Source organism: Odontesthes bonariensis, chromosome 12, assembly GCF_027942865.1.
Source record: "Odontesthes bonariensis isolate fOdoBon6 chromosome 12, fOdoBon6.hap1, whole genome shotgun sequence".
Taxonomy (NCBI): Eukaryota; Metazoa; Chordata; class Actinopteri; order Atheriniformes; family Atherinopsidae; genus Odontesthes; species Odontesthes bonariensis.
The window spans coordinates 30,413,408-30,439,607 of NC_134517.1; the positions used below are offsets into that span (position 1 = coordinate 30,413,408).

Consider the following 26,200-nt stretch of genomic DNA (forward strand, 5'->3'; position numbering starts at 1 on the left):
CGCTCTGAGCAAACGAACACTCTTCACCATGCCACTCCTCTTGTGCAACAGCAGATAATCACACCATTTTCTTTACATACTTTTTCTATGAACTGCAAGTCATTGAAGTAAAAACAGTGCAGCATGAAATAGAGAGGTCTTTGTAACTACCACCACGCCAATAAGCGTATCTCAGTAACGGTCTGTGAGACACTTAACGAGACTTTACCGTGTAATAGAGTGGATGATGTCCCCGGGTACTTTCCTCAGTCCTCTGAGCTCCAAAAATTAAGTTAGTTATAGAGAAACAATAAAAAAGACGTGTTAATGGGAGCATTTGTTTAAGTTAAGTATTAACCGTACTTGTGAAACAGCAAAGCAACAGAATGTAGCAAATGTTTTCTTCCCCAGAATGAAATCATGTTCATCATGTCGAGGCCGGATTTCTGGAACACTCACAGGCTCATTTCCTTCCAGAAGTTCTGCAATCAATTATCAGTGAAGGGTGTCAGTAATTCTTTCCAGAACACTTTTTGTGTCTTGTTCAATATTTTGGAAATCCAGAGGTCTGAATAATTCCTACCAGGGCTGTGCCATTTAAACAGATATCCACCGTCGTCAGTCAGCTGCTGTCAACACGCAGCCGCTGAAACGAAAAAAATTGTTTTGGATTGATCTTCTGAGACCCTGAGGATGTCACTTTAGTGTCATCGGGACAATTTCAGCTCAGACTTTAAAGCTTCAGATGCACAACAAACAGCCTGTGTTACAGTGGGAGATGTAGAATTTGAAAGAGGCAGAGAGGCCCCCCACTGAAAGGATTCCAGCGAGCTGTGTTACTGGGAACACAGAATGCAGTTTCCTGGAGCCTCACCCACACCAGGGGATAAAAATCCAACTAAATCGGGCTCTGTTTCTTTGAGTTTTACTGTTGGTTCAAGAATAAACCCCAAAAATGTGCAATACAAAATTCTAAGACCATAAAAAGATACCAAAAAGCCTATACATGTAATTAAGTAGGCAAAAGCATTTAAAACAGATCTTTTCAACATGATTTTAGATGAGCCAAGTAGAACACCAAAGACAAAATAAGAGCCCTTTCTTCTGCTTGGAAGGAGACAGGATACGTTACGTTTGCATCCAGTGGAGGGCATGTATAAACTGCATTAAATACCAGTAGATATAGAGATTTGAATGAATAAAATTAAAATATGGGCCAGTCAAACATCTTAAAGTGGACAGACATAAGAAAAGAAAATGAGACTGACAGCAGAGGGTGCTTTGGCAGCTCCATGCAGTAACTTGATACACTAAGCCTCCTGGATCTATACATTATGAATGGTCACTGCATAAAATTGAATAATCTTGTCAAATGCACTCTCCTTAATCAAATGCAGCATGGGCTGAGCTGCCAGGAATGACGCAGTTTATCGTATTAGTCCCCCGCTGTAGGCTGAGAACTTTGTCTCCTGTTCTGGCCCTGACAACGAGCGCTCTGTCTGCCTGTTCAGCAGACAGACACCGCTGAATATCAGACAGGTGTCACTTTGCTTTCAGGAGCGTTTCTTCCACTCGCAGAGCAGTTTTTCCCTTGACCCTGGCCAAGAGCACACTCCCAGCCTGGAGCTTGGCTTTCTCCGCAAGTGAAGGGTGTAATTTGTTAGCAACCTCAGCCATGACACTTCTCCTGCTGCCGGATAGCTGGCTTTCCCGCGGTCCGACTTGGGTCTGGGCCACAAACCTGGCTGAACCACAAACTCTCAAAAGACATGCCGGTGACAAAGGTGACCATGACTTGCTCCACTCTGTTGAGTTTCAGAGCACTTAACTGTCTCCCTCTGGGAGAATGAGAGTACAAGATGACCACATAAACATTCAAGCCACCATTTCAACATGATTGTATATTATCTGGAGACGGGTGACTTAAAGTAAGAGTGGGTGTGTAGAGCTTGAGCAGTGTCACTGCGATGTGAAAGCACAGCTAAATCAGCGCAGTCTGATTCAACTCAAGCGTTTGCATTTTGGTGAAAGCATTTCACCGTGAGGTGTGTACATCTACAGTACCTGCAGCACTGTTTGCCACGCTTATAAAACCACCTGTGAAGAGCGCGGACACCAACCCTCAGACAGATAGATTGTATACAAATGCTAGAAAATCAGGATAATTGTTACGCTCCCTGGGAGCGACAAATAGAGATCACTCTAGGATTAAGTGTGCAACGGTGCACGATCCCATAAAGCTTCTCTAATGTTGGTTAATGTGAATGTTCACGAGTCCACCGTTGGAATACTGAACGATGGTGCGCGTGGCGGGGCTGCAGGGAGAAAACCGCCGCTCTCCAAAAGAATATTGCTGCGCAACACCTGACAAAAAGATAAGCATTTGTTGCATTATTCATGAACAAAGGAAAAGAGTATATTTCAGCATAAAAACCTCGTCAAATCTGTCAAATATAGTGGTGGTAGTTTCATGGTTCGGGCCTTTTTTTGCAGCATCTGGTGGTTGTGAGAGAAACTGACTGTGACGTGTAGAAGTGGCGTCCTGTAAGGATACAAATGATATAATTTAGCCTTAACCACAGTGTTTTTAACTCCAGCCAGGTTACTGACACTAACCAAGTGATGTTTTAGGCAGAACTCAACCAGGAAGTGATAAGTGTTTTAGTTAAGCCCCTCCTTTTTCTCCGAAGAGGACTTGTCAAAGGACACAAGTCATCCCATCAAAGAATGGTTCAAGAGGAACTAAGTTTTGAAATGCAAGTCAAAGTCCTGACCTTTATCCAATAGAACTGTTATGTAGGAACCAAAAGGTGGCAGTTTGTGTCAGAACAGCCACCAACATCCCAAACTTAATCCACTCTGTACAGAGGAATGGGCTCAAATTCCTCCAAGCTGATGTGCAGGACTGATCAAGCAAAGGTTTCCATAGTTTTACCACCTACAGGTTCGTAGTATTGGGCAATGTTTCTCCATAAACAAATGTACGAGTTGATTTTTTTGTCATACTTGTTTAATTGAGTAGGATTTGTGCGCATGATGACGTCATTTACACAGAAATATCAACATTTTTGAACGGTTCAAAAACGTTCAGCCACCACTGCATGTCAATGTTTTAACTGACCAAAGTTTCTATAGATGCTTTAAAAACTAATGACATACCCACCTATCCCCAGCTCTTCTTTTGTGTGTGGTGCTTAACTGTTTGCATCCTAAGGTAACAAAGTAAATAAAGTGGAAAGCAGAGCTAATATCACACCCAAAGAACCAAAGAGTATTGGTTAGCTTGCTGACATAGCTTCAGACTTCTACTGTATACTTTTAGGATTTTATACTGAGAATTTAGGTGTTATAATCAGCAGAGTTGATTACAATGTGTTGTGCATCCAATCAGGTCAAAGACAGGTGGATAAAGGAGCTGACTCTCAATAACACAACAGTACATACCAGGGTTGTGTTTGAACGGAAGCCCAGAGCGGACGTGGTACGTACAAACTTTTTTTTGATGGTTTTCTCAAGATAATTATGTCGTTAATCTCGAGAAAACGATCATTGTTTTCTCGTGTAAAGAGTTCATTTACCGATGGTTTTCGAGGCCCCCTTTTCTCCCCAGTCCGCCCCTGTTTATATGTGTTTTATGTGTTCGCAATTTGTTTGTCTTGTAGAGATAATTTTCATATCAGCCCGCGTCATTTAAGGGCTGGCTCGACTGCAGCTCAATAGGCGTTTACACCTCAGTGATCCTGTTGATTTATAGTCGACTTCATCAGTGACCAGCTGAGGGGACCAGGCCGTTTCCATGGTTACCGAATGATGCACGATAGGTGCCGTTATTGTTATCTCGAGAAAATGAAATGCTTGTCACACCAGCGGGATTTGCTTTGTGCATTTTCACAAGCAGAATTGTTACACAAACGCTCCACATTCCATGTTTGATTCATTGGCTACTTTATTCAGTTTTCAATGAAAGGGGAGTAAAAATGGGTACACCTTTGCCAGAAATACATATAAACACATATAAACAGGGGCGGACTGGGGAGAAAAAGTGGCCTCGAAAACCATCGGTAAATGATCTCGTTATCTCGAGAAAACGATAAAAAAAAAGTTTATACGTACCACGTCCGCTCTGGGCTTCCGTATGTTTGAGAAGGAGGATTGTATTTCTCTGTGCTGAAGTTGGACTCAGCAGGCAGTAAGTCTGCACTGGGATGCTGTCAGCCCACATCCCCAAGTGTGTTCTTTTCTTACAGGCATTCTTTCCACATATAAAGTCCGAACATATAGACAGCGACTGGGTTTTGCTGAGTGTGGAAGACAGCCAGCCGCTGAGTCAATCAGATGGCCCTCGAGCTGCCACCGGCCGCGGCCACACTCCCTGCAGCGCCCACCGGGTCTGATGTACGGGACACCCCTCAGTGAGTGAATTAGTGGCAATGCTGCAGCCTGCAGTGTCGTAATCACAGAGAATTCCTCCCATCGGAGAGGCATCGCTATGAGTCACACTCCATGCTCCCAGAGGAGAGCTGGTGAGATCGAATGCCAGGTTGGTGTTGATGCACAGAGACACACAAAACAGCCGAATGAGCTGAGCAGACACAAAAAGGCTGACAGTCTCCAAATCACCGCCAAGTTACAGAGAAGGAGGCTGTGTTGCACAGAGAGGAAGAAGGGTGTCCTTTACCTCAGTGCGTGTTTATCACTGTCAGAGGGACGGACTGCGACAGATTCATCACACATTTCACCCCCACAAATACCACCGCTGCAAAGACAAAAACCCCTCATTCTGGAAAAGGGTGTAGGATAAGCGGAGCAAAACACAAAAGGGACTAAAAATGTTAACAGGAGGGCGAGGCAAGACACAGGATGCTTTATTCCAAGTACAAGATAAACCAAATACCATCTGTCCTTCAGCTCCATGTCTGACATGCTGAAATGGTGAAATCTGACAGCTTGAAGCCTCTGAATGCTGCACCTGAGGGAGCCTGCCTGTCAGTGTTTGGGTAAGATCCGCTCTGACCTCTGGCTGTGGTGGACATTGCTTGGCATAGAGGAAATGTGTGACTGAAGTGTTAATCCCACGCTTGAGTGGCGACAACTGCATAAAGCGCTGAGAGCTACACACATAATGTTTGACATTCCAGTTAATGGTGCGATGCAGCAACTTCCCACGCTGCTAAGAACAACCATAATGAGGTCCACAGAATCTAGATGCTTCTGTAGAGGACAGTGTCCTCATGCAGTTAGCTGCAGAATCTTATTTATTCAACTGGCAAAGTCTCACGAAGGCACCGGGCGTCATCTCCAAAGCTCCAGTATACAGTTTTGATCTAAATTAAACACTTTTCTGCAATCAAAACTCAGTGATTTGAAAAATTCTCATTAAGTTCTTGCGCTTGTCTGCAACATCTCATCTAAAGGTAGATTTTTAGCAAAGCTCTTCTACCCTTTCACTGACTTTGCATGCATGTCTTTGCAATCAGTTCTAATATATGTAAATGTGGAACTTGCCTCAATTCACAAATAAAATCTCAAAGAAAAAACACAAACCCAAAACTGTGGATTATCATCATCACTGACATCATTAAAAAATTAAGTGTAGCATCGTGCCAGCTCTCCGCTTGGAGGAAGATCATTCATTTTTCTTTTTCAGCTGCTTGATTTTGCAATAAAGCTCCTCTAATCCAGCCTGTGCAGATGAAAAACATAAAGAGGCCTCACCCGGTCCACGACCCAGCTTCTGAGCCACAATATTAAATGTAGACGGATGCACAATCGCTGAAAAGAAAGGCTCCATTTGTACTGGAAAATCAAGGAGATGTGCTTGAAATTTAATGGACTTGAGTGCCTCACTGCCACTGAGAGACCAGTGGAGACTCAGAGATTTTGGTTTGCGCTTGAGAAATAACGCTTTAATCGCACATGCAGCATGGAAAACATAGGTCAAAGCAGCAAGCAGGCAGAGTAACATGAGTTCAGACGGTGCTAACAAACTGACAGTAGTCAGGAGGTTTACTACGAAGATGCTGGTGGTTCACGGCAGCTTAGACCCGAAACAATTGCCGAGTTTGTGTTTGCCAGGTCAAATGCAGATGGCAAAATTGTTTCCATACTCTTTAGCGTGCAACTAATCTTCCTGAGCATATAAATGAGTTATTTGAAGTTGAAAAAAAGTGTAATTTGTAAAGTGTCCTTTCACCTTTTCTTATGCTTTTAAATCCAAAGCAAAAATGGCGATAGATACCCAGCCAGACTGAGTGCTGCCTCCACACATCCCATTAAGCAGCAGGCAGCAGCACTTTATCAGTTTTTAATTATGAAAGACACTGTACCATTACTGAAAATGAAGATGAAAATACACAATTTGAAAGGACAGGACTTAAGGCTGTGCCTCTGATGAAATTTCTTAGTTGACTGCTTGCATATAAAAGACATATTTCCTTCATTTTGTGTCAGTTATTCCCGAAGGAAACGTTTCGTCCTATTATTGTGATACAAAAGCTAATCATTCCATTGTGATTCAGTAACGCAAACATCCTCATCGCACCCTGTACCCCCAATCCGTTTGTCTTTGTCTGCATTCGATCTGTTATATATTTTTAAGTCTAAACCATCACGCACATCTCCTCTAATTTTGCCAACAATCCATTTTGATTTTCAGTCCCGTTAAACTAATTCTGCTGTTCTCCGTTTTTGTTTCTCTGACTCTGCATCCTCCTCTTCTGCTCCAAGTGGGCGTGATCAATCATTTCTATTGGAAAACAATGTGTATCCATTTACAAACAGAACCTCTTCCATGATATCACCTTTCAAGCTTGAGATAAGACTGCCGCCTTGCCAGTGAGTTATGGCTTCATAGGCAGGCAGAGATAGAATGACAAACTACACTAATTTCATTAGACTAAGGGGCTGTTTTCTACTTTTTTTCCCCCCAAAGCTTGTGAAATGATCTCTTATTTTATTTAACAGACTCTCTGTACTGTGATTACTGCCAGTGGTTTATAAGCATTCACTTGCATGAAGAAAGAGAAAGGAAAACTAACCGGTTAACTGGTTAACGAGTACAGGAAACATTGGTCTTCCAGAGATAATTTATCACAGATGGGCTGAAAATGCCTTCAACAATCCCACTTTTTAGTTTTAGGATTTTCTTTTGGTTACTTTCTAAGCTCTCAGCGATTTATTTTTTTTCTTCTTATTCTCTATAAAAGGCAGCTTAGGTCTGGCAACCAAATGCTGCCAGAAGATTCACAGCCAAAGCTCAGGAGAAAGGTGGATGGTGTCTGTTTTAGCTCCAACACTGTGAAACTAGATCAGCACACTGGGTGAGTCAGAGCCACGGTTTCTGGGGCTTTTAAAGCCTACCTGGAAGTTTTTATAATTAATTGATCCAGTGTTTTTTCTGCTTTCTTTGGTTGCTGGATTGTTTATTAATGTTTCTTATGTTTGCTCATTCCCACTTATCAAAAGTTAAGTTGTAAAAACCTGTTGACAGTTTCTATAAGTTTCTTATAGGTTGAATTGATCCATTTTCATAACTATGTGATAGAACATAAAGCAGACATCAATAATCATAAAAAAATAATAATTTTTTTGGATGTTTTCATTGTAACAAGAAAAAAAACAACAAACACACAGTCGTACACGTCATAAAAGGAGCAATTCATGTTGAGAGTTTAGATAGACTCATACAGATAGACCTATGGATGTGTTTTGGACCTCAGAATCTGTTAAACTTCCATTTCTAGAGTGTGGTTCATTGTAACTCACTGGTTAAACTAAAATGGGCCAGTAAGCTAAAATCCCTTATTTTTTTTTTTTAAATCTAAATTTTGCAACTTGAAAAGAAAGAAACCAAATGAAAAGAACCAGCCAAACATTAAAGTTTTCAGTGGTATTTGTTATGTCATATCCACTTAACCAATGATTTGCCAGAAAAGTTTGATGTTGTGCCCAACTACACAACCTCAGACCAATAAAACAGATATAATATGCCAACAACAGCTCAAGCAACAATGCAAAATAAGCCAATAAGTTACCCGATGTCACCCTGCTCCTTGCTTGTGATGGTGTGCGCACACACACAGACATATCAGGGCCTTGTTAGAGGAAACAGAAATAATTTCCAGCTTCCTCTGTCAGGAGCTGAAAGGATGTTGGATATGAAGGCAGCAGTGGTGTCACGTCTGTGACCCCGAAACTAGGAGACTGGCTCCAACAGATCCGAGGAACATCAGAGATTCACACAACTCTCAAGCTCCCAGGACTCCTGTATATTACATGACATCCACCCATAAATATAGATGTTTTCTTTACAAAGGGAAACAGAAACAGATGCCACTCTCACTCCTAAGTCTTGTGGATGTTGAAGCTTTTTTCGAAGCAATGTTTTTTAGAATAATCTGGCATTGAATAGAGCAGAATAGTTTATTAGTCCTTAAACAGGGAAAGCTGCTCTTTGCTGAAGAGGTTGTGTTGCCCTACATTTTCTTTCTATCCGGTCACAGTTTTCACTTTTTCCTTTAGAAACTTTCACGTAATTTTGGCAGTGGGTTTTCTTCTTCTTCCTCTTTGCTTTGAGAGACGGTGAGTCATCATCTCAGCCGCCGAGGGTTCCTGGTTGGAATCCCGGCTGAGGCCTTCCCGTGTGGAGTTGGCGTGTTCTCCTCGTGTACGCGTCTCTAAATCGACCCAAGGAGTGAGTGAGTGTGAGCTCTGTGTAGCCCTGTGACGGACCCTGCCTCATCACTGTGACAACAGGTGTTTCCATTGTTTCTTGAAGGTGATTTATCCTCCAGTATCCTTCCCTAACTTTGTTAGGTCTAACAACCGTATTCTTCATCTCTTCTGGCAGTTCTTTTTCATGTTGAGCTAGGATGCAGACATGCCTATATATGTACAGCGGACAGGTCCCAAAGTGAGAAAGTTCCCATTTTCACAGGTAAATCAATAAAAATGTTAAGGCCGATAATTGGAAATTAAATGTGTAACTTAATCATATTTGGATAATTATATATTATCAAATGTATCCAAGAGTTAACTTTTAGCCTCATGAGTTTCTACTTTGGGGCCTTTAGTTTCTTATTTATTACAGTTTCTGTCTATGATGTTTGTATTTGATTGTTAGGAGGACATGTTATACCATGTTATACCCCAAAGCAACGGTACTAATGATATAACGTGAAAGATACTCTGAGTGCTGAACAGTGTCATTGTAGCATTACTGTCGTTTCTCTGAGGTTACAAACTAAATTCAAAATGTGTCGACATTTGTTCACCTTCATCCTCGCTGATTGCAACCTTTTTAAATAGTTTAAATCTTTGATTTAAAAAATAAAATAAAATCAAACTCCTCATATTGCTCCATCAGCAGAATTTCTGTGAGCTTAGATTTCAGTAGCTCTTCAGTAGGCTTTTAACAACAGCACTTGTCTCCAGAAGGGAACTGATTAGGTTTAGTTTAGAGCCTCGTAAGTACATTGTCGTCACGACTGTGGCCTAACCTCTTTGTCTCTAATCAGGTTACACATCATCCAGCCTGAGTGACCTGCAGTCTTTGTGAATCCTCTGTGGACACACATGCAAAGTTGATAGTTCGCCTCTTTTGACATGAAGCTGTAAGGCATCCCATACTAGCAATATCATTTATGAACATTTTCTTACCCCCTGCTGCGTCCTGTGAGCCGAGTTCCAGCCTCGTTTTGGTGTCGGCAGGTGGCAGGTCTGACTTTTACATTTTGTACCGCAAATATACCGTGAAATATCCCACAAGTGAAATATTAGTCCTTAGTGTACGCTCACGTCTATTCTTTTATTGTAAAGCGTAATCAGCAGGTATTATTGAATGTTGTGACAGCTAAATTCAGGCACTTTTGCAACAGAACTCGCAGTAACTCTCTCTGGATAATCTGAGCAGCCAATCACGGAAGCGTTGAATGCACAAATGGTGAAAGAGTAAAGCAGGAGACACGTCTCAGCTGTGAGACAATACTGCATCATGCTCACCGACTCTCACAATTACAAGGTACATTATTTGAGGGCTCAGTGGTGAGTGAAGGAGGTTTAGGAAGTTTGGAATGGATGCTTCTGGTTGGCATGTTTCAGAAGGAACTGAAAATCACCACAGAGTCAGTCTCTGAGGGCAGCTATCTGTTTACTTCTTCCTCTCCTAAGGAGTGACAGAGGAAGATTCTCAAAAGACACCTCAGAGTACGCAAGAACATCAGCGCTATCCTGATCCTAAAAACAACAACAACGATAAAAAAATATAACATCATTAAGCCCATGTCTCCGTCCCATCTTTCTCTAACCTCCATCTACCCTGATAAGATAATTACTTGAAACCGACCTTGATTTAATATCAGTCAAAAGGAAATTTGTGAGCGGTTTCTCAGCCTCTGGCTGCTCCGGGCCAGTGTCAGGCTGCATTATGTGCATAATTAATGTCAATGTGCCTCAGAAGCACAGTCAGAAGCACATCATTTCAAGGCTCACACACTTCTCTGGAACTGCTTTGAGTCTGCGGAAGCTGTGGCCACCTCCTGGCCTCGCCAATGTTAAGAGATTCTTGAAAGGCAAACATTTTTGCTTTAATTTCTTCAGTGGTGTAAAATATCCCATTAACTCTTTGCAATCAGACCCACGATTAGTTTCCTTAGTCATTCTAAAGTCCTTACTAATACATGTTAAGCACTTGATTAATGATGCGTTGCTGAATGTTTACTTGTTCACGTCCTCTTTATGGACTTTATTCCCCATCAGTGGTGGTTTAGACCTCAGTCAGCTGAATCCTGGTGATAAGCCACGTTTATCGGTGGCGTGACGACTGCTGAAGAGATCATTGTGAGAAGGTTACAGGATGTTCAAAAACTGTGACCCGCTTTTATTCTTACACCGATACTTCAAATGACATTTAATAAAGGAACTCCAGAGTTCACTTTCATCTCCTGTATTTAATGCCCGTTTGTTTTTGTGTGCACGATGCCATCTACTGGCTTCTGGAAGCAATTATCTGTACAAGTTCTCTTAGTCACTTCCAGGGTTCCTGCAGAGATGAACTTTTCTTCCATTGAGGTCAACATCATTTAGGATCATTAGTTTTTACTCTTGTGAACCATTCTATGTTCTTAAATGAAAATCAAACATCCGTCTTTTGCATTTTGTGAGTAATAATAATGCTAATAACTGTTTGGCATTGGGGTTGTAAATACTGTAAAGAAACAACCTAAAATAAAAATAATTCTTCATTATCAGTGTTTGATATAGCAGTGATGGGTCGTTTGGATGAGAGCCCTTTTGATATTTCAAACAGGGATTAGAGCTGTACTGTATGAGGGTTTCATGTTTCAACAAACCGCATTTTGACCTTTGGATATGAAAAATACAAAAATATGAAGGTTCAGTTATTGGAGACAGTTCAAACAATGAGGCAAAACTTCTCAGGATGCTTTTACCACATTTCATTAAGAAGGATGCATTTATGTCCCGTCTCTCTAAGCTTGTAGCTGGGTCACAATCACGCCAGCAGCCGCCAGCATTTTGGCCGAGGTGAACGACACGCGGCCACTTTAATGTCCTGCCTCACTCCTCTCTCGACTCTGCCAAAGATTCCCACAAACAGCCTGAAGCCTGCTCCCCTGCTGCCATCCTTCACGCACTTGCATCATCTTGACACGACTTGTCTCCGAGTCACATCAGAGCTCCACAGTTCGCAGGTGGCCGCGAGGGGAAACTGCAGCCAACACGCTTTGAGGCAAACACTCAGACTTCTCCACAGTGCTTCCACAGCAAGACCAATGAGGCTTCCCGGGATGTCCCTTATGACTGTGACCGCAGCCTTTAAATCCTCCTGCAGCCAGAGAGACGTGCATGAAGACAGACAGAGACAGATGTGCTGGGACATTGGAAAGTCTATGATATCTCCCTATAAGTGGAGAGTTGGGGGGGGATGAAAAAGAAAGGGTGCAAATGACTAAAAACAAAGTAGTGTGCTGAATAATAGTGGGATCGTGTGTGTCCTGCAGGCGCCGCTACAACACCAGCCTTCAAGGTTTAACTAAAATCTTTATGAACTGAATTGATCATTCAAAATTTACTTCATATTTAGTCCCGTTTACAGCGACTTTCCTCACAGCTCCGGTCCCACATGCCCATCAAAAAGGCTGGAGAAAGCCAAAGTGTGCAGGCAGTGTACGCACACAGTGAGGTATGATGGGACTTCAAACAGCTCATATTAGCCTGACAAGTGTGCTGTGCTTCCCTAAAACTTACCAGTGTTGAATGATTTTCAACACGTTAAAGCTTGTTGATCAGTCAGATCGACACTTTTCTTTCACTTTGTCTAGAGTCTGTGTCTCACAGAACAGATGCTGCAGCTGCATTACAAACACAAACATGATGAGAAGCATTTAGCAGTTTTCTCTTTTCTCTGTGACTAAATGCTCAGGCGCTGCGCTGTTATTCATCCATTCAGCAGCGTGATCTGTGGGAGTCCTGGCACGTCCACTGATGTGAGGGCAGCAGTTTTGACTTGTGTTACGTTTAATGTTTAAAGTGAGCTGAGGAAGGAAAAAGGAATTTACAGTTATCATATTTATCTGAGCTTTTAACAGTCCTGGTAGAGCTCTGAGGTCAACAAATCAATTTTTGCTAGAAGTGCCCAGGTCAGAATACAAAGACTGGGGTGAGCGAGCCTTTTCCGTCGCTACCCCCAGGCTCTGGAATAAGCCCCCCGTCCAGCTGCGTCTTATTTCTGACCTGGGCCTCTTTAAATCTAGGCTAAAAACCTACTTATTTAGGATTGCTAAAAAAAAACCAAGGGACAAGCAATGTTTTAAATGCTGATGTAATGACTTATTTTGGTGAAAAGGTGGAGGCGCTTTGAGGGCGTTTCCCGTGTACCTGGCATGGTTCCTGGGCAGCCACAGCGAACATCTTTGGCTCCTCCGCCGGAGCAGAACGAGCAGCAATGAAACGTCCCACTGTGATGCCTCAACTTCCTCTTCACATTCAGAACAAACGGAGAACCCTGCAGGAACATGAGGGGTTAAGCTGCGAGCTACTAAACACAACAATTTAAAATCAGATTGGATTGGTTTTGTACCTTGACATGTTGGGCTTTGACACAAACCCACACAGAGTAAGATCCTGGCTCTGCAGGCGTGTAGGAAACACTGTACGTTCCATCACTGTTGTCGGCCACAGTCGCCTCCACTTTGCTGGAGCAAAACACCACAAAAGAGTACAATTTATAAAAAAAAAACAATGTTAAGACGACTGGTTTCCTGCATTTTTATTTCCATGTTTATTAACATTTTTAATATCAGGTTTGTAAAAATCTTAAACCAAGTAGGACTCATCAAAGTCTTGATAATAACAATAATGATAACAAGAAGAAGAAACGTTATTAATGGCACAGTTGCTTAGCATGAACAACACATTAAGAGGCTGATTTGGATCTTTCATTCACAATGATTCACACATTAACCACCAGGGTTGCCAGTTTGGCTTTCTAGCAGCAACTTTGGGCTTCTTACTGTCAAATATGTGTTGTTGCTTATTATTTTTTGTGTCTAAAGTGTAGTTGGAGGAACTATCCCTGTCTCTATTATACTTGTCCAAAGATGACTAGTTTTTAATATTCTGAGACGCATCCTCACAGCGTGCCCCCCCCTCGACTTAAACAAGTTAGACAAATGAAGCTGAAGTTGTAGCCCTGATCTATGCAACTCGTGTCTTACTGAAGTATCTCCTTGCTATGATTATTTTCTACTTGTACTCCATTATATTCTCCTTGCAAATACAGCCCTCTATAGTACATTAAATCCATCTTGAAGCTCTACTGGTTCATTGTTTTGCATATTTCGATCACATTTTCATATAAAATCAACTAATGAAGCATATTTCAGTGAATTATCAAACATAACTCAACAAAATGATGTTAATAACTGGGTTTTACCTAATGAGTCTATTTTAGGCTAATTAAGTACATTTCCAATTGTTTTTATAAACCTATTAATTCTACTTAAGAAAGAATTTTAAAGCAGAGTGTTTTTACGCTGCATTACTGTCACTTTTACTCATAAAGAGGATCTGATTGCTTTCCTTCAGCTGCTCACTCCTTCCACATGCAACATGCATTGTTTGTTGACCATACAGTATATATATATATATATATATATATATATATATATATATAAAATGATACAGTATATTGGTCAGTAAAGTCTTCTTTTTTTGGGCTTTTCTTAAGCCAAGTTGCTTCTTTTTAGTTTGTTTTCTTGTTGTGAAAAGATCTGTGTGTATCACCTTAAAGCAGCTGCTCAGTTCTCAGGTTGAACTTTCTACTAAATAAAAGAGGAGGCTGTATTGATTAGTGGGATCAGCCCAACAGGGCAATATGTGGAGGAACTCAGGTTTGTGTGGGAACTGAGCAACAGCCTGATGGTGATAACCACGGTCATTCTGGTGTACTTAAGAGTTTAACAACTAAATTACAGGCTGTACATGCAGAGCACACACAAGCTGCCTTCAGAAAACTAGCACGTGTTCATTTCTACATGCAGGCTGCTGTGGATGAAGGATGTCGGGAAGAATCAGGTATCAGTCTTCCTGACATTGTCGCCATTGGCAGAAATACACAACTTTCTTTTTTACATTGAAAGACTGTTTCATCAAAGTGGAACAGACGAGCAGAAGCATAAATAAAAATGAGTACGTTTGGTGTTCTAACCAAAAGAAAATCAAAAACCCTGCACAGGTGTGAAGCACACAAGGACAGATATCTTTTCAAAGCAGAAAACTGAGGCATCATCTCGTTGCTCCAGGACGCAGGAAGTCTTTTTATGACTGAAATGCTGCTGACAAAGCAGGCCAAAGACCGCCACACTCACCAGTTTTTCTTCTCTTTGTGGACGATGCTGACGAGGACGTGCTCTCCACCTCGAGCCATCTGCTCTCCAGCTGCGTCTCGGCACACCAGGATGAAGTGGCCCTCCTGGCCCTCGCGGCCCTGCTGCAGACCTGTGAGCACAAGTGGTGGGAGGTTAGAGGCCAAACAGCTGCTGAGAGCAATTAAAATACACGGTGGGGCTAAAAGTGCGTGTCGCTTTAACATAGGAGTCTAAGGTGATTGATCTGCTGCATCAGCCTGTATGAGCCTGCTGACTGAGGAACTATTTCTTTATGGGTCTCATTCAGTGCAGACAATCATCCTCATCCCGCTGAAACTGGGAAGGACCATCACAGTTCGCTCGCTTTACATGAGCTAAGTGATGAGTAAGTACCACAGATAAAATTTAATTGGACTAAAAGCTGCTTCCTGGACAGATTAGTGTTGTACCTTCTTTTTTATTTGTCAATCAGGTTGGTAAAAGTCGGGAGTAGAGTCTGTTTTTAAGCTGGCGCTCAGAGGCTAAAAATGCAGCCAAATGAGCTCACAGAGCAAGTACAAGAGGTCAGATCAAAAGTTTGGTTCATTCAGAGAAAAACCCAACTTAATAACATTAAGTCTAAAGAAGATTGCTCTCAGGAGGAAGGCACATTAAAGTCTGTCATAATGAGAGCGCTCATTAAAGGGTCGCCACAAGGTGCAAATCATTCATAAACCTCAGAAACCCAGAACACCCAGGTGGGAGTTTGTAAAACAATTATAAAGCAGTTCTGGAGCAGCATAATCTGGACAGACAGCAGAATTGATCACACTACAAAACTTTTAACCCCAATTTAACCCCAGACAAAATCTGAGCCAAACCGGCAGTTTGATCGCTGGTAACCAATCGCTCAAAACGACTATGCGATAACGCTCCAAAGACGTGATCTGTGGGACTCATGGAGATGTCCAAGTCTCAGGATAAATATCCCTAGTCAGGAGGAGAGGCGCGCTGAGCGAGGCGTCTGCGACGCTTTGAGATTCTTGCCAGGGAGGGCAAACCCCCCCCCCCCACCAAAAAAAAAAACCACCCGTCTAATATTGACAGTCCTGAAATCTGAGCCAACCACACACTGTGAAGCATACATAGCAGTGCATTACAACTCATATATAACATCATGGTCTGATATATTTACTGTCACTGTGTGTGCTTTATGTCACTTATAAATATTTATATATTTATTTCATTATATTATATTTTTTCGAATTAATTTGGGAACACAGTAATTAACACTTTTGATCACCGGGGGGGGGGGGGCAAATGCCCTCCCGCAAACTCCGCCGATGACGATGGGGTGAAACCAGGAAAAGGAAAATAACAAATATACAGCAAACAATACTGACAGCAAAGTGAATGTTGGCAATAACACACCTCATGATGACGTTTAAAGTGTGTAATAGCGTGACAGACTTAAGAGAAACGTGGAAAGAAACTGACCATTCTCTTTCACAACAAGGTTAGCAAAAACAGAGCTTTAATGACGAGAAAGACAGCTGGAGTCGAGTTGAGGGTCTGTTAAAAGAAAATCTGGGAGTTTGGGACCCAGTGTCACTGATCAGCTGTTTGCTGAAACTTGAAACTTGGAATAATCCAATGACAATGAACCTGTATCAGAACGATGAGAAGGAAAAACTGTGGAAAAAAAGACTCCAGTTTTATGTTTGGGATCATGAGGCTTCTAAAGGCTTCAGCCACACACGTACCATCCCACCCACCAAACAGCCTCCCAGTGAGCGCACGTGTGCCTCACTTTCCTCCTGAACACCAGCTGCTGGCCAGTTTTCCAGAACTGCACAGCTTTTTTCTCATTAACTTGTTCTTTAGGAGGGAGAACCTGTAGTTGCTGCTAGAGGTGGACATGAATAAATAAATTAATAATGGATTGTAGAAATCTGAGCATAAGCTGGGGTAGGTCTTTCAAAGTTTTTCTTTGGACACTGGCTTCTTTTTCTTTTTCAATCCAGTCCTTGTTCATGACTAGTTTCATATGAATGAGCCTTTACTTTAGTTTGTTAAGCCATTTAACACCGACCCAAGAATCCCCCAAGCTTAAATTGGATCTTTAGACACAGCAGCCTGTAGCAAAGACACAATTTGTTCATTTGTCTTACGTTGCATCTGGTTTTACAGCAACAAGTGGATTCCAATTATCTGTTAGCTGAAAACTTGGCACATATCAGCATGGTGTGCAGTGTGTCCTTAAAGGGGAACTCCGGGGCATTTGAAGCGTGTTTCCATTGCTAGAGGTTGTCAAATACTGATAGTAGGACACAGAGAGGTGCGTATCTGCGCTCCCTGTGTGGAGATTGCTCTGTCCGCACAGCATGTCATGCGAGGCTAATACGTGGTGGCTAAGGGGCAAGCGCTAACCCTTCCACGTAAAACAACAACTTGCACACTGCAGAAACGTCACACCACTTTATAAACCATCCGACAATAAAGTCACAAGCCTTACCATCAAAACCATATGCATGGTTCTCACATTACTGGCATGGGGACGTTACAAAACAACTTTATAAACAGCATGTAACTCACCGGCTGGTTGTAGGCTCGCGCATGTGAAAGCCCAGAAGAGTCGATGGAGAATAATCCCATATACAAAACAATTATATTCTCTAGAAAAACTGCGTTCAAGTATTTAAAACATTACAACAATACATGCCCAGTAATATTGTTGTAATGTTTTAAATACTTGAACGCAGTTTTTCTAGAGAATATAATTGTTTTGTATATGGGATTATTCTCCATCGACTCTTTTGGGCTTTCACATGCGCGAGCCTACAACCAGCCGGTGAGTTACATGCTGTTTATAAAGTTGTTTTGTAACGTCCCCATGCCAGTAATGTGAGAACCATGCATATGGTTTTGATGGTAAGGCTTGTGACTTTATTGTCGGATGGTTTATAAAGTGGTGTGACGTTTCTGCAGTGTGCAAGTTGTTGTTTTACGTGGAAGGGTTAGCGCTTGCCCCTAGCCACCACGTATTAGCCTCGCATGACATGCTGTGCGGACAGAGCAATCTCCACACAGGGAGCGCAGATACGCACCTCTCTGTGTCATACTAGCATTATTTGACAACCTCTAGCAATGGAAACACGCTTCAAATGCCCCGGAGTTCCCCTTTAAAAAAAGATGCAGGAAACTGGACAAGTGGAGGACAAAAGAAGAAGTGTCAGGCCTAAAAAAAAAGAGGAAAAAAATCCAGCAAAGACCTGACACAGGAGCTGAGAGATGCATCTGGACCTTCAGCTGATCCATCTGCTGTTGGCCCAAGCCTCATCAGAAATGGGCTCCATGGAAGGGTGGCTGTCAAGAAGCCGTTCTTAAGGAAGGGAAACAGGGAGAAAAGGCTGAGCTGTGCCAAAGGACACAAGAAGTGGGCTGAAAATCAGTGGCAGCAGGTCTGATGGAGGGATGAATCCTCCCCAGAGCCCGGAGCTCAACATTACTGAAGCAGTGTGGGATCATGTTGGCAGAGAACGGAACAAAAGGCAGCCCACATCCAAAGAAGAGCTTTGGGATGTCCTTCAAGAAGCCTGGAGAACTATTCCTGAAGACTCCTTAAAGAAAGGACAGAAAGCTCGTCTGAGAGGGTTCAGGCTGTGTTGGAGGATAAAGGAGCTCGTACGTTTGTATTGAAATGTACAATGTTTTTGTATTTCCATCGATTTCTGCACGTTTCAAGAAATTGCTGCACCCATCTCCTATTTTTCTAGCAAAACATAAAGAAATGAGGGGAGGATAAAGACTTGTGCAGATTACTGATTCTTGATCATGTGAGATTTCACTGATGCACACTCGTGAATACAGAGTGAGCACAGAAGGCAAGCGTCTCAGTCTGACCCACCATGCCAACAGAAGGGGGCGCTCTGTTTGTTTTATGTTTCTATGACAACAATATGTTAACACATCCCCACTTCAGAACTCAGAATTCTGAACTTTTCCATGTGTGAAAGGACTTTTTTCTTTTTAAACATCACATACGAATACAGAGATTACCATGACCAACACTGCGTATCTATCGCAGCCGCATCTCGACTAACGTGGACCCCAACCTCTCCTGCTACCACTGCTGTTCCTGATGACTGGACTTTGTGTGTGTGCGTGCTCCCGCTCAGCAGAACAGCCGGCAGCTGATGCCATTAAAGTTTTGCAGCTGTTGAAGGTCACAGCTCACCTGTGCTGCAAAGCCTCGTGGTCCGCTCCGACACTTTAAATCCTCTTTTTCACTCAGTGAGGTGATAATTATCTATAATCGGACCTTTGTCTGAGCCTTTAAATGAGAGCATCGCACTGCTGATGCCAGTTAACTTGGAGAGGAGAAACATTTTAATGCCAGCAAAAGAAAGCTCATCTCATTCAAGCCTGTGGAAACAATAGGAAGGCCACATGCAACAAAATGTCACAGCAGGACAAAGATCAGAACAAGCCGAACACAATCCTGTAAGCTGCTCAGTAAATGCCCGACATGGCACTTAGACCTTCAGCAAACATTAGCACAATACTTTGGCTCTTTGATTCAGCACAGAGGTCTGTATTTGCTTTGGTTTTTCCCCATCGCTGAGCTTTCAGACAGAGACGCAGAAAATCTACAAATCTCCCCTGGCTGCTGTGAATAGTGTCCGACTCGCTGTAACTGTTGAGCCATTTCTGAAGGCAGCAACTTTAATCACAAAGTAATCGATCAAATATGACTTTTCTGATAATAAATGCATCATTAAGTCAACAAAATATTCAAATAAAGTGAATCTTTAAACCGTGCTACACATGAAACAAGAAGAAGCAATGAATCCTCACTTCAGAGGCTCTTATTTAACTATCAGCACTCATTCAGCCATTCCACATCTTAGATTACATCTAAACATTAGAATGCATCTTTGCAACTACTTTTGGATTTTTGTTGGACTAATGAAATAAGAACAGGGACTTCCATTTATCTGACCAAACTTCCCTTCACTCATATTGGATATGTTCCAGTTGCAGGCCTGTATATGAGCCTATAAAAAGGCAACTCCTGAAAGTGACTTGTTGCCAAGTACCTTCCGACTTGTCGCCCTGACAGCATGTGTGTGGACCTGTTATATTTGTGTGCAAACAGATTCTCAAAGCATTGCCTGCAGGTCTGTTGAGTCACCTCAACATTCCTTCAGCTCCAAAGGATTCTTTGCATTTGAGCCCAAGCACCCACAGAGGCAACAACAGTAATCATCTTCTCAGGCATACACACTCGTCTGCGTCTGTAAACTTCTTAAACACGAAGTAATGAATGAATAAATAAGAGTTGAATGTTGATAAGTGTTCACCTCTTCTAAAGTCAGTACTTTATAGAGCTCCTTTTTTGCAGAAACTCTCTACCTTCCTGTCTATTTCTAAGCTTCCATTTGTCATTATTGGATGTCTCTAACTTTGTTTCTCTTCCTTGTAATTTGGGCGTTTCTCTCCCTGCAGGCACCTTTAGCTCCAGAGCCAAATCTTTCTGGTCTTGGTTTACTGGCCCTACTTTCGCCAAGCGCTAACTCAGATGAAATTGTTCGCTTCCTTAATGTCGTTATTCTGATTTATTTCCAGGTATTAACCTTCTGAAGACATACTAAAGTGGGCAGGGGCTCTTGCATGGTTTTAATTTTAAGCCTCAGAGGACATGACCAAACACACCAGTAAATAAAAATCTGAATCATTTCCTATCAGGTGCTTACCTTCCCCTTGAATGGTGCATCTGCTGACATCCACAGTCTTAGAGTTGATCACCCCGACCACCGGGTAGCCCTCCACCTCACCTGCAGGCTCCCCGGGCATGAAGCGAATACTGCTGCCGTCGTCGGGGGCGACGGTTGCCGGGTGGGGGTCGTAACTGCTCTCTGCCAGACCGGTGAGCCTTCTCAGGGTCACTCCTTTGGCGCTGAGGATCTCAGTGTCGGACCCGCAGCTCAGCAGACGTTCTGCGAACTCCACGCTGCCTCGGACGTCCAGCAGAGCCTGCTGCAGCTGCGCCCTCTGCAGGTGGAGCTGGTTCCTGGAGACAGGAAGACGCGCAGAAGGGGAGTGTGACGCATGTAAACACATGCTGCTCGTGCATTATGTCTTTCCACCTTAACAGATTATTGTATGACCAATTAAAAGCAACAATTTAACATGAAAGTTTAGCTCTTGGCTCAGAAATAACAGTGATAGAGTACCAACTGATGGAGTCATCAGTTTTAAACTATCGGGCATCAAGTTTATCTTGTCAGATTTTCAGCTCTTTCTGCATGAAAGTGCAAGGAAAAAAAGGAATAAATCTGCAAAACATTTAGAATAGAATAGAAAGAATAGAAAAATACTTTATTCATCCCCCAATGGGGGAAATTCAAATTAGTCAAGTAACTCAAAAAAATATTAATATTTACAATGATTGTATATTAACAACAACAATAATAATACCAATTCTAATAAAAATACTACTACTAACTAATAATAAATGACTAAATAAATAATAAAAAAAGAATAGAATAGAAAAGAATGAGGAAATGTACAGTAGAGAAGAGCACCAAAGATTACTTATAGAAATGTTTCATTTCTCATGTCTGTGCTCTTTAGACTGGAGTTAAGCTTTGATCATCGTCAAAGGGAAATCACATTATACCTTTAACTCAACTCTTATAAAATCGCACACATAAAAAACAATAAACAAGAAAAGAATGAAAAGCTACTGGGTGAATGATGCCACGTGCGGGTGTCTTGTTATCAAGTGAAGGGACGTAAATACTGATAAAGATGGAGGGTGGAAACTCCTGGAATATGACCTGTACATGGCTCACAGTTTAATTTCTGGGAAAACCAAGTTGTGTTGTTTATAAAAACAGCGATCCATCCGCCTGTTTTCCTGCCACTCGTGGATATATATCCCTTTGGGGAATTTCTCCAATCATGTTTCTGTGAAGCTTTGACCTCCACCCATCAAGGTTCCCTCAAACACATCTTTCATCTTCTTTTCTACGCGCGTTTATTTATCCCTGGACCCATCTTTTGCCCCTTAATTGCTTCATTCCTCTGAGCATCTCGTCTATTGTTGTTGGTTTGGTTGCTATGCAACAGCAAGGCTATTGAGTGGAAGTGGAAGTAACAAGGTGAACAAATAGTCGAGCCTTCAGACTAGCATGTGGAGACATGACACGAAGCAAAGGTGCCAGCAGTACTACACAATTTCTCATTTATTTCACATAAATCTCATTTATAGAAGAGCAGCTGTGACGGAACATGTGCTCACAGCATCACCGATGGCGATATTTAGTACGTCATACCTGCGTTGGACCCGGAGTTCCTCCAGACGACGCAGCAGAGACAGGCAGTGGGCCTCCACAGCGCTGGCGTAGCTTCGTGCAAACGCCCTGATCTCATTGGCTGTTGCCTCCACTCCTACCTGCAAAGTCTTTTGGGAAGTTTCCACCTGTAGGCGAGTATGAGGGAAGAATTTAGCTTCATAATTTAACACCTCAAAAAAGTTCAAACAGAATTAGTCATTTGTGTCATGGTGCCCGTTGAGAAGAATTTTTTGTTCTCTAAACTTACTCAAGGACCTGGTTTGAAGCTGTTGCACCACACAGAAGCAGCGTGAGGCCAAACAAACAACAGAGTCAAAGAAACGTATCAAAACATGGAATTAAAGGTGGGTTTCTCATGACCTTCTGTAGGGACTCCTCCAGCCGCTCCAGGCGGGGTCGCAGGCACATGCTGACCAGCTCTCGGATGCGGTCACCATGGAGATCGATGATGTCGTGCGCGGTGCAGCAGCGGTGGTCGCGGTGCAGCGTGGCGGCGCACTCCAAACAGACGGGTAGGTCACACGGCTGGCAGAAGAGCCGGAGCTCCTGGCCGGGGTGGAGGGAACAGAGGACGGGGCGGCAGAGGCGACCTCGAGTCTTCAGCTCCTCCAGGGCCTGAACGGAGTGAGAAGCCGTCCTTTTCTGCCGCCTGCGAGTAGCAGAGTACAAGATAAACCAAACTGGACTTTTACAGTGCACATGGGAAATCAAACTTCTCAAAGCCAGACTAACACACCCAGATAATGTGGCAGGGAGTAGACTCCCTCCAGCATGTGTAACTCAACTAGACTCAAACTGGTCAAGGCACTCTGTGCCTGCTCCTGAGTTCCTGTTCAGCACACACAAGAACACAAGAAGAGGAGGAAGCTGGAAACAAGAAAGCATAACCACAAAGGGAAAGTGGGCATCTCTTCTGTAAAAACAGGAAAGTGTAAATCTGTATCAATGCAGCCAAATCCCCAAGAAAGATGCTCTCATTCACATATTTCCTCTCTTCTTTTTTCTATCAGGTGCCTAAGTGTCAACATGTGGTCCCTTTAAGCATTTTCAGACTGTTGCTGTGCTCTAATAAAATCCTGATTTTATAACAGCACCTGACAAAATCTCCATTTAAGTACCTTAAAGACAACGTCTGTGCAGTATCAAGCTATGTTAATGCTAATATGTTTCTGTTCTTATTAGTTTGACAGACAGTAAATAGAACACGTTGGCAGCTTGAGAACAGAGTTTTCTTTGTTTAGAACCCAACAGAAACGACCCTACCTGTGCGCCTGGCAGCAGAACTCGCACAGGTTGACGCAGCACACTTCGCAGCGGCTTTCTGCGCCTCCTTCGCCGCACAGATCGCATCCCAGCGGGGCATCCGACACCAGGGTCTCCAGGAAAACTTCGTCCAGCGCAAGGTGGTCGGTGCTCAGCCCAGCCGGCCCCGACTGAGGGATATTCACCTCGGTGTCACAGTCGGGGCAAAGCACCGTGACGGTGGCGGTGCGCTTCGCCTCCTGCGCTTCGCCGCTCCTGCCGTGCTCCGCACCTTCACCGCGGCTACGAGGAGACGCCGAAAACGGCTCCAGCTGACCGATACAGTCCGAGCAGAAAGTGTGCAGGCAGGGCAGGATTTTAGGGTCACGATACAAGCGTTTACACACGTTACAAACCGCTCGGGGGTTCACCGAAACGCCTTTTTGTTGAAGTTCCGCGCTTGGCACCGCGTTCCCCGCAGCTTCTCTCGGTTCAGACTGCGACATGGTCGGTTTTTGGTGACTCCTGGAAAGAAAACTTGGACGCACCGAGAAACCCACGGAGCAATGCAAAGTTTTCACAGCTGAAAGAAAGCTAATGTAGAATCTTTCTTCTTTACAATAATGACAAAAAATAATCGGACTCCCTCACGCTGGCAACGAAAATATCCTTCCACCTCTTCAACAATTACTTTTCATCTCACTAATTATACTTTTCCTCGACAAAGTTGGCCGTGTTCAAATCTGCATGGGACACCCGACACCTCACTCCCTCAGAGACCAATGGGAACCGTGTCAGTGACTATCCGGGGCGGTCCAAAGACATTCCAGGACTCTTTACTGCCCCCGACTATGGAATGTTTCACTCCCATTATTCATACCGATCCAGGACAGAATAACGTGTCTGACACAGTCAGCACGGGTCAACGGGGATTCACACACTGTATGTGAACACAGATCATTTGTTGGGCGTTTTTCTAAACTTATATATTAATATTAATATAAATATTAATTGCATTCCCACTTATTTTACAGCAAATCTGTTTGTTTCAGTTTTGGAAATTTTGGTAATCTGACAAATACATGTAATGTAGATGGGTTCTTCAGTTTACGCACACAGTTTACAGTTGAATCATTCATCAGAGGAAGTAAATAGATGGGTAAATTATCAATGAAATGCAACACAGTTTATTGTTGTTTCAGATTGAAAATACCAGCTGTAATAAATTAGAAAGCAAAGTAAAGTCATTTATTAGGTACACCAGTTCAATTGCTTGTTACAGTTTTTCTCGATTGGTTTGGCTCATTTCTTGAAACTGAGATGACATTCTCAAAATGACATGGACAAATCCCCAAACTAACAGGCGGTGTCTCAGAACAGAATGGCATTTCTCATTGCTTTCATCACATTTCAAATGCTTTGTACATGTCTCAAGCACTTTGTACATCTTTGCAAATGGTTATGTACAAGTGGCCTACATTTAACACAATCAGCCTACATTAAGAACATTTCCCAAAAAAGCGCATCTTGCTGATCTATCCCAATTGGTTGGTTCTCAGTGTAATGGTTGTTCTCTCCAAAACATGTCAGCACAATTTCATTGTATAAGTCATCATCTGCAGAATAGTCTGCTCAATTGTCAAAATTCTTTAAGAAATTGGAATACAATACAGTACACATATTTTGGAACATTTCATACGTTCATGACAATCAGGTGAGTAGGTAACAGGTGAAAGCAGGTTCTGACGAGGAGGAGTGTCCCACATTACAGGTGACCAATCCATCAGTTTGGTGAGTTACCTGACAGGTGTTGTCTATGATTTTGAATGCTGGCATTGCTGTAAATACACAGCTTGTTCTGGTGCTAGTACTTTTTCCAATGTCAACATGGACAGACCGCAAGTACAAGGCCAACCTCCACCTGGAGGAAGGGGAAGAGAAGGAAGAGCAAGAGCAGGAGGAGGAGCAAGAGCAAGAGCAGGAGGAGGAGGAGGAGGAGGAGGAGGAGGAGGAGGAGGAGGAGGAGGAGGATGATTCGTGGTGGTGGAATAGGAGGAGGAGGAGGAGGAGGAGGATTCGTGGTGGTGGAATAGGAGGAGGAGGATTCGTGGTGGTGGAATAGGAGGAGGAGGAGGAGGATTCGTGGTGGTGGAATAGGAGGAGGAGGAGGAGGAGGAGGAGGAGGAGGAGGAGGAGGAGGAGGATTCGTGGTGGTGGAATAGGAGGAGGAGGAGGAGGAGGAGGAGGAGGATTCGTGGTGGTGGAATAGGAGGAGGAGGAGGAGGAGGAGGAGGAGGAGGAGGAGGAGGATTCGTGGTGGTGGAATAGGAGGAGGAGGATTCGTGGTGGTGGAATAGGAGGAGGAGGATTCGTGGTGGTGGAGGAGGAGGAGGAGGAGGAGGAGGAGGAGGAGGAGGAGGATTCGTGGTGGTGGAATAGGAGGAGGAGGATTCGTGGTGGTGGAATAGGAGGAGGAGGAGGAGGAGGAGGAGGAGGAGGAGGATTCGTGGTGGTGGAATAGGAGGAGGAGGATTCGTGGTGGTGGAATAGGAGGAGGAGGAGGAGGAGGAGGAGGAGGATTCGTGGTGGTGGAATAGGAGGAGGAGGATTCGTGGTGGTGGAATAGGAGGAGGAGGATTCGTGGTGGTGGAATAGGAGGAGGAGGAGGAGGATTCGTGGTGGTGGAATAGGAGGAGGAGGATTCGTGGTGGTGGAATAGGAGGAGGAGGATTCGTGGTGGTGGAATAGGAGGAG

General features: G+C 43.2%; 1 protein-coding gene across 3 annotated transcripts; it reads right to left on the reverse strand.

Moving 5' to 3' along the window:
- Positions 1 to 587: 587 nt before the first annotated feature.
- On the reverse strand, positions 588 to 24,212 carry trim45 (tripartite motif containing 45). 3 transcript variants are annotated; one of them, XM_075480089.1, is made up of 8 exons: positions 23,468 to 24,212; positions 22,565 to 22,853; positions 22,184 to 22,329; positions 20,600 to 20,916; positions 14,865 to 14,994; positions 13,076 to 13,190; positions 12,874 to 13,000; positions 588 to 625 (listed from the first exon to the last, which is right to left on the reverse strand). In XM_075480089.1, the coding sequence occupies exons 1-8, from the start codon at positions 23,950 to 23,952 to the stop codon at positions 612 to 614; spliced, it is 1,623 nt and encodes a 540-aa protein (XP_075336204.1). In that variant the 5' UTR covers positions 23,953 to 24,212; the 3' UTR covers positions 588 to 611. The 3 variants fall into 3 exon arrangements, with proteins under 3 accessions (XP_075336204.1, XP_075336202.1, XP_075336203.1); XM_075480087.1 differs by lacking the exon at positions 588 to 625 and adding an exon at positions 9,251 to 11,821; XM_075480088.1 differs by lacking the exon at positions 588 to 625 and adding an exon at positions 11,729 to 12,530.
- Positions 24,213 to 26,200: the final 1,988 nt, after the last annotated feature.

What these genes read in the sequence shown, in the direction of transcription:
- trim45 (XM_075480087.1), bottom strand. Translation starts at nt 23,952, where the DNA reads ATGTCGCAGTCTGAACCGAGAGAAGCTGCGGGGAACGCGGTGCCAAGC. An exon ending in CACAAAGAGAAGAAAAACTG is followed by an intron (nt 13,191 to 14,864) that starts GTGAGTGTGGCG and finishes GTTTTGCTCCAG; the next exon opens with CAAAGTGGAGGCGACTGTGG. An exon ending in CTGCCCAGGAACCATGCCAG is followed by an intron (nt 11,822 to 12,873) that starts GTACACGGGAAA and finishes CTCTGGCTGCAG; the next exon opens with GAGGATTTAAAGGCTGCGGT.